The sequence below is a fragment of the Marmota flaviventris genome, chromosome X (genome assembly GCF_047511675.1).
Source record: "Marmota flaviventris isolate mMarFla1 chromosome X, mMarFla1.hap1, whole genome shotgun sequence".
Lineage (NCBI taxonomy): Eukaryota > Metazoa > Chordata > Mammalia > Rodentia > Sciuridae > Marmota > Marmota flaviventris.
Genome location: NC_092518.1, coordinates 61658805 through 61672483, shown reverse-complemented (window position 1 = coordinate 61672483; position 13679 = coordinate 61658805). Strand labels below are relative to the sequence as shown.

At 42.4% G+C, this 13679-nt stretch overlaps 1 protein-coding gene across 1 annotated transcript in view; it reads left to right on the top strand.

Annotated features, from left to right (window-relative positions):
* The window catches only part of Msn (moesin), a 70498-nt gene extending 59751 nt beyond the window's left edge, over window positions 1-10747 (top strand). Inside the window, exons 7-13 of the mRNA XM_027935893.2 lie at window positions 143-239; window positions 1977-2140; window positions 5307-5437; window positions 5706-5866; window positions 7160-7252; window positions 7594-7818; window positions 8557-10747. Of these exons, the coding sequence (XP_027791694.1) occupies window positions 143-239; window positions 1977-2140; window positions 5307-5437; window positions 5706-5866; window positions 7160-7252; window positions 7594-7818; window positions 8557-8721 (1036 nt within the window). The 3' untranslated portion in view covers window positions 8722-10747. The remainder of the gene's footprint in view (window positions 1-142; window positions 240-1976; window positions 2141-5306; window positions 5438-5705; window positions 5867-7159; window positions 7253-7593; window positions 7819-8556) is intronic.
* The last annotated feature ends 2932 nt before the right edge of the window (window positions 10748-13679 follow it).

Here is a 13679-nt window from a genome sequence, read left to right as displayed (position 1 = left end):
TGGCATGTGATGACATTGTCTGCACTGTAGTGGGTCTACCTCCTAAAGGGAGAGGTTTGGGGGGTGGTGAGGGCAAGGCACAAGCCTCTATGTACTTCTTGTCTTGCCCTTGTCCTAATGTTGTTGATCTCCATTTCTACAGACTGACTCCTAAGATTGGCTTCCCCTGGAGTGAAATCAGGAATATCTCTTTCAATGATAAGAAATTTGTCATCAAGCCTATTGACAAAAAAGCCCCAGTAAGTAACCCCTCCCTCTGACCATGACAGGTACTCACCAAGGCCTGGATAATGCTAGAAGCAATCATATCATTATATTCATCTCTCCTTTTCTGGTTTGTTGTGCATGTCTCTGTGTGTATAGGTATGTGTGTGTGTTGTGTGTACATGTACATGTGTGCATGTGTACATGCACACATGAACAGGAGGCACAAGTGATGATTGAGATACAAAGGATGTCAATGCTAAGAAATGACCAGGAGACACCCTGTGCCAACTGTCATTCTGCTACCCACATTTCAGGTGCCACCCTGATACCTGTCTCACTCTGTGGGTGAGGGAGAGCCACAGGCAGTCCTAAGTGCTGCTTCTTAGTTATTGTCTTGCTGCTCTGAGTATCTGTGGTGAAAACAGAGTGTATCTCATCTTTTTAAGCCCTTGGGCCCCAGAAAGTAGATATATACTTGATTTATCTTAATTGTGGAAAAAGGGAAGAGCCAGCAGAAGTCCAAATCTAAAAATGACCTTCCAAATTTGCTCTTTTGGTATAACTTTATCTTTGCCCTCTCAGACTTCTCTCCAGAAAAGAAAATTCTGAGTCCAGTCCTTCCTTTTACACATTCATTATATTTCTCACCCACTCAGTTTCCTGCATCTAACAGGACTGGAAAGCTGGTGATTGAGAGTAGGATAGAAAACTGAGATGAGTGTCTACTCTTCTGGTATACCTTGTATCCAGCAAGGCCAGTGACCTTGCTGAGCCTGACCCATTTCATGAGAGCTCAGCCTTATTCTCCAATCCTAAGATATCTGAACTTTTCCATATTATGTTGTCTCTTTAAAGCCTTAACTATGTCATCAGGTAGGTAGTAGCATTCCAGTTAAGTTCATGAAATTGAGGTTCAGAAAGATGAAATGATTTGCCCAGGATCACACAACTGAAAATGGTAGCACTTGGATTTGTACCTAGGTCATTTGACTTTGAAAGCCTGTGCTCCTTCCACTGTACCCCAAACTATGAGATGATAGCAGTTTGGTTTCAGTGGCAGAGGAGGTGGTTGTTAGCCCATCAGAGAGTGACCTTGGTCCAGTGGTATTTGTAGCAACAAACTTAAACTCACTGGATTTTCTTGTGTGTTCTTTTTTATTGCTGCTGTGCTCAACTTTCATCAGAAAAAGGTAAGTAACAAAGCCAGCTGAGCTCAAGGGCTTATTTAACAAACAGCAACCAGGACAATCAATGTTTAGGAGATTTATATATCTATGTATGTATTTACAGCCTATCTTGTTGCAAAAAGGATTTAAAGGCTGGGTCTAAGATATGCTTTCTGGAAATTACAGGAACAGTCTAGCCACCCATACTGCACCCACTGGGTGCAAGGATTGTTTGGCTTCTAAAAGAGGCCTCCTGAGACTTAGTAGGATCTCTAATTAGCAGATAAAGGCAGTTCTGATTCTTTAACTGGGTATATTAGGATGAATGTATTTTAGGGATCCTCTTATAAATGTATGTTGGAAGAAATTGTGGTTTGGTGGAAAGAGCACTGGTTTCAGAGTCAAGAAACCTGGGTTCTAGTCTCGGGTCTACCCTTGTCCTGCCATCTGACCCTGGGCAAATCACTTCACCATTCTGATAATTAGTCTTCCCATCTGTAATGTAAAGCAGTCTTTCCAGTGCTTGTGGATTTAGCATTTCAGAAGGTAGAAACTCATTTTCATTTGTTCCTCCAAACATTTTCATTGCTGTTTTCCCACCAGGACTTTGTCTTCTATGCTCCCCGGCTGCGGATTAACAAGCGAATCTTGGCCCTGTGCATGGGGAACCATGAGTTATACATGCGCCGCCGTAAGCCTGACACCATTGAAGTGCAGCAGATGAAGGCACAGGCCCGGGAGGAGAAGCACCAGAAGCAGATGGAACGGTAGGTGCTAACGAGCTAGAGGAGATCCTGGAGAAAGGGCCAGCACTAGGGTAAGGAAGCCTCACAGATGCCCAGACTGTAAGAGGTACCCAGGATATGAAGTCAACTCAGGACTAGAAGTGAGCGAGCTGTGTATGGATGATACCACTAGGTTTAGTTTCAGGCAAAGGCATCCTTGTTGCTGGGAAGCAGGCATTGGAAACCTAACGTTTCAGAGGTTTATTGGAGGAAAGGATATTTCATAGTTCCCCATTATCTATGACCCTCATGCCATTACTGTGTTAGGACTAGTTTGCTCCAGACTAACCTACCAGTATAGTGGGAGTAGCAGAGGGTTCCATGCACATTTAAGTTTGGATTCTTCAGGGTGCTTTTTTTTTTTTTTTTTTTTTAAGCAGAAATGGGCAGGGCTCCCAGAATTTTCCATACAAAGTGTCTAGTCCTTGCACTATAACCCCTTGCAGCTCAAAGTGTAATGTGAGCCTTAGCATCATTAGCATCAGCTTGGGAACTTGGTAGAAAGGTAAGATTTGAGACCCTACTCCAGACCTACTGATGAAAATCTGCCTCATAAGATCCCATTGGATCTTTGGAAAATGATCATGATCATATGATATGCAAATGGCCAACAGGTACATCCTTAGTCACTAGGAAAATGCAAATGGTAATCTTAATGAGTTACCACTCCATACCCATTTGTATGGATATAATAAATAAAACTAGAAAACAAATGTTGAAGTTGTAGAGTGATTGGAACTGATGTACATTGCTGGTGGGAACATATAATGGAATAAAAGAATGTGACAGCTCATCAAAATGTTAAAGATAGAATTGCTCTATATATGATCCTGCAAATCCATTCCTAGTTAAGTACCTAATAGAATTGAAAATGGGTGTTCAAACACTTGAACTAGCAGTAGTATTTCAATAGTCAAAAAATTGAAACAGCCCAAAAGCCTACCAATGGATAAATGAATAAACAAATTGTAATATAGAGTAGGGTATATCTTAGCCTACTTTGTGTTGCTATAACAAAATATGTGAGGCTGAGTTCTTTATAAAGAAGAGGCATATTTTAGTTTTTGGAGGCTGAGAAGTCCAAGATCAGGCAGGCACATCTGTTGAAAGCCTCAGACTCTAATATTACACTGCAGATGGCTTCACAAAGCAGGAGCATGTGTACATGTGGAAGAAGGAATTCAGGGTAAGTGCCAGACTCACTTATAACAAACCAGTCTCACAAGTACTAATTCAGTCCTATGAGATCCAACATACTCCCTCCTGAAAGGCATTAATTCGATCTGAGGATAGTTCCCCAATGACCTAATTACCTCTCACTGGGCCCCACTATGTAAAGTTTTCACCTCTCAATACCATTACCTTGGGAACCAAGGCTCTTTGGGGAACATACATGCTACAGTATGGATGCTCCTTTAAAACATTATGGTAAGTGAAAGCAGTAAGACAGAATGTTGCATATTGCATGAATCTATTTGTATGAAATGTCCAGAATAGAAAAATTTATAGAAACAGAATGTTAATTAGTGATAGTCAGAGGCTGGTAGTGGAGGGAGGATGGGTAGAAACTGCTTAATAGGTATAGGATCTTTAGAGGATGAAAATGTTTTTGGAACTCAAAAATGGTGGTTGCAGGGCTGGGGTTGTGGCTCAGTGGTAGAGCACTTGCCTAGAACATGTGAGGCACTGGGTTTGATCCTCAGTACTACATAAAATTAAATAAATAAAATAAAGATATTATGTCCATCTACACCTAAAAGAATTTTGTACAACATTTGTGAAGGTATTAAATGCCACTATTCATTTTAAAATAGTTAATTTTATGTTATGTATGTTTTGCCTCAATTATTTTAAAAGATCCCAGGTGATTCCTATGCATATTAGGGTTTGAGGAGTGTTGCTGTACTAGATACTCTGTCATAAAGAGTTTGGAACCTGCCGGGTGCAGTGACACACACCTATAATCCTAGCGGCTTGGGAGGCTGAGGCAGGAGGATTGCAAAGTCAGCCTTAGCAATTTGTGAGACCTTGTCTCAAAATAAAAAAAGGGCTGGGGATGTGGCTTAGTGTTTAAGTGCCCCTGGGTTCAATCCCTGGTACCAAAAAGTAAAAAAAAATATATATATATATATATATATATAATGTTTCAAACCTTGGAAGGCTTCAAATCTAGTAGACTAGAAATGACTCCATATATGATAGCTTAGACCGTGAAGTCCACATTTATTTAGGAAAAAATTTACCAGGATTGGGAGGCAGTTTATGGAACTGGATCTGCTAAGAACCTACCCTCTAGGACCTCACAGTCCTGGTAGGACAAATAGTTTCAAATGTATATGGTTTTGGAGTTTCATAATGTATATGAAACTTAAGTTACAAAGTTGTGTCATTCATTCACTTAGTAAATAATTAATGAGTACTTGAAAAAATACCAACAATCCCTGTTCTTGTGAAGCTATAATTTTATTGGGAGAAGACAGACTAATAAATAAGAAAATTACATAGTAAGTAGAATATTAAAAGTGCTATGGAGAAAAGCATAACAGGGAAGAGGGGTGGGGAAGAGGGTATCTCAAATATTCTGAGGGCTCAGAGGGATTAAAAAACATATTGTTAAGGGATAAGAAGGCTTACTGGAAAAAAAATGCTATGGCTAAGAAAAACAAATTCTTATTTCATATTTGCAATAAACTCTGAGTAAAAGGAGCCTAGAGCTGGGCTTTAGGACAGGCAAAGTTAGCCATAGATACTTGAAGCATAGCATCTTAACATGGAGCCAAAACTTGTCTTCCTAAATTCCATAGGCAAACAGAGGAGGACTTATTAGACCACTTTTACAGATAGGGGAAATGAAGACAGAAGTGAAGCAGTAGCATAGCTAGGTTCACCTAGTGGGTTACTGGCAGAGTTGGGATTCTAGTTTGAGTTTCCCTACTGGGCCCTGAGTATAATATAATATAATAATATCCTATATGGGGTTGTGATATGAGGGCAAGGATGTGGAAGTAAGGGAGAATGGTTCAAGTTTACAAGCCCAGGGTTTATTGGAATGATGTTGACTGAGGGACTCAGGGCCAGGGAGCCCTGAGAATCTCTATGCTTCCATGCAACCTTGCTATCCTGCTCTATTCCTCTTTCCCTTCCCCAGTGCTCTGCTGGAAAATGAGAAGAAGAAGCGTGAAATGGCAGAAAAGGAGAAGGAGAAGATTGAACGGGAGAAGGAAGAACTGATGGAGAAGCTGAAGCAGATCGAGGAACAGACTAAGAAGGCTCAGCAAGGTAAAACTGGAGTCACACTGGAGATTGGGTTTTCCCAAAGCCTGACTCTGTGAGCTGGAGACTCTAATGCCTAAACTGCAGACCCAGACCATAGAGACTAGATGTGGCCACAGAAAAGTTGAGGGATGGGGCAAGAAGAGTTCTCAGAACCATCTGCCAGCTGTACCATGGAGTAGAACATTTCCAGGAAAGATGTTAATGTACTATCATCTCTCTTCCCTTCACCTCATTTTTCCTTCACCTTCCTTTTCCTTCCTTTTCTGCCCAGAACTGGAAGAACAAACCCGCAGGGCTCTGGAACTTGAGCAAGAACGGAAGCGTGCTCAGAGCGAGGCTGAAAAGCTGGCCAAGGAACGTCAAGAAGCTGAAGAGGCCAAGGAGGCCCTGCTGCAGGCTTCCCGAGACCAGAAGAAGACCCAGGAACAACTGGTAAAGCTGCATGATGGTCTGGAATTGTGGGACCTGTGTTTTCTCTCTTGTCAGCCAACCTATTTATAGCTACCTCTGCCTTCAAGCCTGGCTCTTCCCAGCAGGATTCCACTCCACAGGCTTCTAACAGCTCATTCAGAAACAAGCTGAGGAGTCACTGGTGTGGCCCAGAAACCTTTGCAAACAGTTTTCTCTCACCCTTAGTTTTTATTCACTTTATTAACCCTTGGAGATATGAAATGGTAATCCTGCAAAGGAAAGGGATGGAGGAAAGAAGTAAAGGGACTCTCACTCAATTAAGTACCTATTGTGTGTTGCTATCCTAGTCATATTTTCCTTTTTCTTACTTTCTCATTATTTCTTTCAGTACCTTATGCGATTAACCCCTACATGGAATAATATGGCCAGATAAGAAAATGAGGTCTTAGGGAGGTTTCCAAGAGGCCACACAGTTGTGGTTGAGCATGGATTGAAACCCATTTCTACCTCCATTTTAAGGGTTTGCTCCCCTGAAATCATTTGCAGAACTATGTCAGTGTATTTGGGGGCAGGCTTTTGTGATTTACAAGAGAGGAACCCGTGGCCCAAATTCTTGGACATAAACTCTTCCCTTGTATTATTTGAGGTGGGAATAGAGGGAACTATGACCTATCTCTCAGGAAGAAGCTATCATGGGAAATTTGTTGAAGGTGTGATTGTGTACATAAGCATTTTCCCTTGTTCAAATCACCTTGTGACACTTGAGGCACTGCATTTTAGGCAGTGATCTCCACAGCTTTACTGAGGTCTAAACCACATGCTTACTTGGCCATACTGGGGGGCGGGTGGAGGAGAAGGAGAAGGAGAAGGAGAAGAAAGGGAAGAAGAAGAAAGAAGAGAGAAAGAGTGATAGATACAAAGAAGAGACTTTTTTTTTTTGCCTCCAGGAATCCTACAGTCTAGGAGGAGAACTATGACTTACAAGAAGGTGGTGGGTGTGGACGATGGGACTGGAGTGGAGTGGTCTGGTTAAAAGAGCCACAGGGAGGGGCGGGTTGTGGCTCAGTGGTAGAGTGCTTGCCTAGCACATGTGAGGCACTGGGTTTGATCCTCAGCACCACATAAATAAATAAATAATATAAAGGTATCATGTCCATCTACAACTAAAAAGAAAATTTATAAAAGAGCTACCAGGGTAGCAAGCAAGTGGAACATTAGGTTCTCCACTGGTTCCCCAAGAGAACTTGGGTGGAAGACACCTGTGCTCTGAAAACCAGAATGCCCAGACCTCACTAGCTTTTAATCTATCTGTAGGCTTCAGAAATGGCAGAGCTGACAGCTCGGATCTCTCAGCTGGAGATGGCCCGACAGAAGAAGGAGAGTGAGGCTGTGGAGTGGCAGCAAAAGGTAAGATAGTGGCCAGAACAAAGCATTGTGGGAAGGGGTACTATATGTACATATTCCAGCTCCTTCATTTGGGCTCCTCCCACTTCCAGTCTTTCTGGACAGCAGAAATTGTGAGAGAGGGTGCTCAATGCTGTCTCAAACACTTTCCAAATTCCCTGGTACTCCTGGAAAGTTGGTACATTTGCTTCTATTTTATAGCTGATGAAACTAGGGATTAAACATATAAAGCTGTTTGTCCCACCTGGTATCTGTCTTTTACCAGATTATTTTAAGCATGCACATGTTGCCACAGGTTACCTAATCTGACCTCTGTTCCTTTTCTTTTTTTTGTCACTGGATAGGCCCAGATGGTACAGGAAGACTTGGAGAAGACCCGTGCTGAACTGAAGACTGCCATGAGTACACCTCATGTGGCAGAGCCTGCGGAGAATGAGCAAGATGAACAGGATGAGAATGGGGCAGAGGCCAGTGCTGATCTGAGGGCGGATGCTATGGCCAAGGACCGCAGTGAAGAGGAACGTACCACTGAGGCAGAGAAGAACGAGCGTGTGCAGAAACACCTGAAGGTATCTGGACAAGGCCAAATGGTCCAGGAGACTTTGTGTATTGACTTACTAGCCATGGTCTTCCCTAGATCATCATGAAGGAATAGATATAGGGGCCTGTCCCAGTGCTGTACTAGAGTCTGAGGCTATCTTAAGTAAAACATTAAAGGGGGGGCATGTCTCACTTATTAATCAGTCCCTAGGTTGCCTCTTCAATTTTGGGGGAGTACTGGTGATTGAACTCAGAGGCACTTTACCACTAAGCTGCATCTTATCCCTTTTTATTTTTATTTTTATTTTGAGACAAGGTCTCACTAAATTATTTAGAGTCTTGCTAAGTTGCTAAAGCTGGCCTTGAATTTGCAATCCTCCTGCCTCAGCCTCCTGAAATGCTGGGATTACAGGCATGTGCCACCATGCCTGGCTGCGTCTTCCATTTTCAAGATTTTATTTTTGCCCTACCTTCCACCCACTCCTTATCTCTTACATTCATAAAATATTTACCTGAAAAAAAAAACTTACCTGATAAAATTCCTACTCAAATCTTTCTTTGGTATGTTGTTCTACTCTCAAGGAATATGAAACATCAACTGGTCCCCTAAGTTTATATTTAAAAAAGAAACAATACTTGTCGCATGCAGTGCTAATGGGGCTGGAATTGGCAGGGAGAGGAAAAAACAGAAAAGAAAAATCTGATCAAGTATGTATACTTTAAATGAAAGGAAGCCATTGAACATTACATTGCTTGCCTCCTCACAGGCCCTTACTTCAGAGCTGGCCAATGCCCGTGATGAATCCAAGAAGACTGCCAATGACATGATCCATGCTGAGAACATGCGACTGGGCCGAGACAAATACAAAACCCTGCGCCAGATCCGGCAGGGCAACACCAAGCAGCGCATCGATGAGTTTGAGTCCATGTAAAGGGCACCCAGCCTCTAGGGACCCCTCCTCCCTTCTTCCTTTCCCTGACACTCCTTATACTTTTGCCTAACTCACACTGTGCTGGAGCCACTAACTAGAGCAGCCCTGGAGTCATGCCAAGCATACAGTGCAGCCATGGGACCAAACCTAGCACCTCAGTTCCCACTCATTTCCCTGGGCAGTCAAATAGCCCAATGTGGTGCCAATGGGACCCTGTTTCCCCTCTCTGTTCCATTTAATCTAGCTTGCTAGAACCAACCACTTTCCCAGTTCAGAGGCACTTTCACTTCAGTTGGCAACTGCCCACCCCCCACTTACTATTGTCCTTTGGAAGTCAAATGTGGAGTGTGGTGAAAGCTAGCTCCTCTCCCCTACCCCACCACTGACTTCCTCTTCCATATGATTTACAGGGTTAGGGTATTACAGGGTATAGGGAAGCAGACAGGTCCCTGGTTATCTGTTCTAGTGTGCCAACTTACATAGGATTTGGCCTCCCAATGCCCATCCTTTTTAGAGTTATTTAGGCTTGGTAATGATTGGAGGATAAAGAGATGTTCAGTCATTCTTGTTTCTACCTCCCAGATTGGGCCTGTTACAAACTCAGTCCCAATAAGCCTTGTCCCTGAGTTCAGGGACTCAGTTTCTCCCCAGGGTGGGATGAGGGAGATTGTGCCTTCAAAAGGCTTCACTATCATTCTGGAAGGCCATTGGCACTTTTAGTCAGCCAATGCTGGGTAAAAGATCCTGCCCCGATGCCTTATATGAGCCTAGGCTTGTCTCAATTGAGCTCTATGGGCAGAAGTACCCCTTGTAGTTCCAGGTTCCTGGTTCCTTCTCTGTATCTACCCATGCCCCCTCCAATCCACAAATTCCCCACAGTTAGAATAATAGGGATAAGTACCCAAAAGCTCAGCCACCCCCAACCACTGCTCTTGCCAAAAGGGAGGAATGTTCACACCTGCCTTCAGGATTTTCTTAGCCAGGAGCTCTAGGCCACTTCCCCTATCAGAGTTACATGGGCCACAGCTCCTGCCTCACAGCAGTGTGGGCCTTGATATGGTGAGCCCTAGATCTTGGCACCAGTAGGCTCAATTGGGAAGTGGATAGCAGAAGCTGCATCTGGTGAGAGAAGCCCATGCCTCTGGTCCTTCAGTTTACTCAATCCTCTCAGGTGCCCAGTAGCCCCTTCCCATCATCCCCATCCAAGGTGGTGACTGGGCCCTACCTCTGACAAACCTTTAACCAGGTCTTGTCACCAGCTGTGGTGTCCCTTGGAGCTACATATCAGAGAGCTGCTGGGGATTCTAACCTGGTCCCTTCAACACCCCGACCCCTTGCTCTCAACCCAGAAGTGGCCTCCTCCTCTCTGTCTTGTGTGCTCTTTTTCTTTCTACCAGTATTATATATTCTAGTGATATCTAACTCAATATTGATTTCTGCCTTTATTGCTAATGCACCATTAGAAGATATTAGTCTTGGGGCAGGATCATTTTGGCCTCATTCCTTTACCTGGGAAGCATATACTATATTATAAAAGGATACTTTGCCAGAAACAGTAATGTAAGAAACTTTCAGTATTAGTGATATTACCTGTCACTATAGGTCATACAATCCATTTTTAAAGCACTTGGTATTTGGTTTTATTGTTCCTGTTTGCCTTCTCCCTAGGGTTCAGTCCCCCCTGGGGCTATCCTTTCCCTCCATGCAGTGCCCCTAACTGAGAGCCTTCCTCAATCCCTGCCCCCCACCTGACCCTGGGGAGTCTTGTGTGCATTGCTGTGAATTATATTGATACTCACTTGGTGATATGCCCTGTTTTGGCTAAATTCAAATCTGGAATTGTGGGGCAATCTAGCTGCCTTAAGGGCAGTAACCCACCCCCAGGGAGGCTGGGGAGAAAGGTTAGATTTTATATTCAGGTTTTTTTGTGTATTTTTGGGTTTTTTAAAAATTGTTTTTGGCAGGGTTTATGCTCAACCCATGTTCTATTTCAGTGCCAATAAAATTTAGGAAGACTTCACTGTGACTCAGTCTTTCTTTGTGGTTTGGGTGGGCGGCTGTAAGATTTCAGTGTAACTTGCACTCTCCAGATCACCTTTTCCATCCCTGATCTCCTTTTTATCTTCACTTTAGTTTTATGGGAAGGAGGGGTATGACCACCCCCCATTTTAAGAGGTGGGAACAAGCTCAAAAATACAGGAAAATTCCAAGATCACAGACTGTCTCGCTTAAATGCTAGCTTTGCTAGTGTGGTTATGGGTCCTACATTGACCATATGGTGTTTCTAGACTTGCTTGTCATCAGGACCTAGGGACTTCTAACTTCTATCTCTGAACTCTTCATGGGTGGTCAAACCCTGTCCTTCCCCCTTATTAGGAAGGCCTCAATCTTGTCCCATCTCCTTACTTATTGCAGTGCCAATAAAGGTTGTGTAAACTACTTGGGTCTTGTTACAGAAGGCAGTGCAGTATAAACTGAGGATGAAGAATGTATGTACATACAAAATTATTAAGCAGTACTTTAGAGTTTATAAAAGGTGTCTATTCTGTAACCTAGTTATGTTATCCTCATTTTGCCGATGAAGGAACTAAGAAGCAAATAAACCTAGTTTATCTTGGACCTGGCACTTTGACTTGTACCAATCTCTTCTTGGTCATCCAACACTGCAAGGAAAGTTCCCACATGTGCTTTAAACTCTCACAACAACCATTTGAGGCAGTGGCTCCCAAACTTGCCTGCAAATTAGAATCCTTTAAAGTTTCCAAAGTGCACATCACAACCTCAGATCAAATTATAATCTGTAGAAAGGGAACTCAAGCATCAGTATATTTTCTGATTCCAATGTATTCCCCTAGGAGAGTTCCGTCATGTACTTGGAAAAGGACAGTTTCACAACTTCAATTCTAAGGTTAGAAATGGAATTCTAGGTCCCTAGAGCATCGATCTAGGAGGAGACATTAAGAATCTCTTAATGATCATCCCAACTATTGTTGTTGCCTTGGAAGTTAAAGGGCTCTAGATTCCCTCCAACCTCAACCAGAGGATGTCTGTTTTTATATGTTGGGCTATGTATGTGTAGTTTTAAAAGGGGGAAAGAAGATGAACTTCTTCCAGGAAGATAGATGTGATAGGCAGGATAATGACTCCCCAAAGATCTTCATGTTCTAATCCATGGAAACTATGAATGTTACCTTAAATGGCAAAAGGACTTGGGTATGATTAGGTTAAGGATTTTAGGATAAGGGGATGATGCTATGTTATCCAGATGGTTCCAGTGTAATCACAAGGGTCCTCAAAAGATGGAAGAGAGTGATAATTGTAGAGATCTGAAGATGCCATGTTGCTGGTTTTGAGGTTGGAGGAAAAGACCACCAACTGAGGAGTGCAGGTGGCCTCTGGAAGCTTCGAAAGTCAAGCAAACAGATTCTCCACGAGAAGCTTCAGAAGAAATACAGTCCTGCTGATACCTTGGTTTTAGCTCAATTATAGCCTATTTTGGACTTCTATCTGACCTCCAGAATTATAGAGTAATAAATGTGTGTTATTTTAAGTCACTATAACATTGTTCTCCATTTCTTATGATTCTCCTTTTTTTTCATACTGGGAATGGAACCCAGGAGTGCTTTACTCCTGAACCACATCCACGGTCCTTTTAATTTTTTTTTTTTTTTTTTTGAGACAGGTTCTTGCTAAGTTGCTGAAGGTCTCCTAAGTTGCACACACTGGACTTAAATTTGCAATGTTCCTACCTCAGTCTCCTGAGTCACTGGGTTTACAGGCATGTGCCACTGCACCAGGCAGCTTCTCCATTCTTGAAATGGCAATGCTATATAGAAATGGAGAAGAGAATAAATGTGGTTGCCAAAAGCTAAGAACAAGTTAGAGGATGGAATGTGTGTAAGAAGTCGCTACAAGAGACTAACATGAAGTATCCTTGTGGTGACATTCTGAATCTTAACTGTCAGTATCTTGGTTGTGCTACTATAGGAGAATTTATAAGATGTTACCACTGGGGGATCCACAGTAAAGTATACCAGAGCTCTCTCTATTGCTTCTTTTCTTTTCTTTTTTTTTTTTTTTTTTTTTTTTTTGTTCTGGGGAATTAACTCAGGGGCACTTAACCACTGAGTCACATCCCCAGCCCTATTTTTGTATTTTATTTAGAGACAGGGTCTCAGTGAGTTGCCTAGTGGCTCTCTTTTGCTTAAGCTGGCTTTGAACTTGTGATCATCCTGCCGTAGCCTCCCGAGACACTGGGATTACAGGTGTGCATCACAGCACCCGGCTTTCTATTATTTCTTAAAACTGCCTGTATGTCTACAATGATGTCAAAATATGAGATTTAATTTAAAAAATAAGGGGTGAAGGTCCTCCTGGTTATATATTGTTGAACAATGAGTGCTTATATCTGCTAAAAGTCATAGGGGTACTATTTGCAACAGTTTAAATTGAGAAATGACCCAACTTGTATAAGTAAGAGAAAGGAAAGTTGGGTATGGTGGCTCAAGAGGCTGAGGCAGGAGGATCACAAGCTCAAAGCCAGCTTCAGCAACTTAGCATGGCCCTAAGCAATTAAGTGAGATCCTGTCTCAAAAAAATAAAAAAAGCTGGAGATGTAGTTCAGTGGTTAACCACCCCTGAGAGAGATAACCGAACTATGGAATGTTCAAATGGTGGTATATTGTCCAAAAATAGAAACAGACTACTGATGCACACAACAATATGAGTGAATCTCATAGGCATTGTGTTGTATAAAATACGGCAAACACAAAAGAGAACATATCATCTAATTCCACTTATATAAAAAATTCCACAGCAGGAATGGTTACTTGGAGTTGGCTCAGGAGAAATTGACTAGAAAGTGACATAAGGAAATTTATGGGCTCATGTAAATATTCTTGGTTTGAATGATGGTTATAGAGTATAGACAGGTAAAAATTCATCAGCTATTATATGAA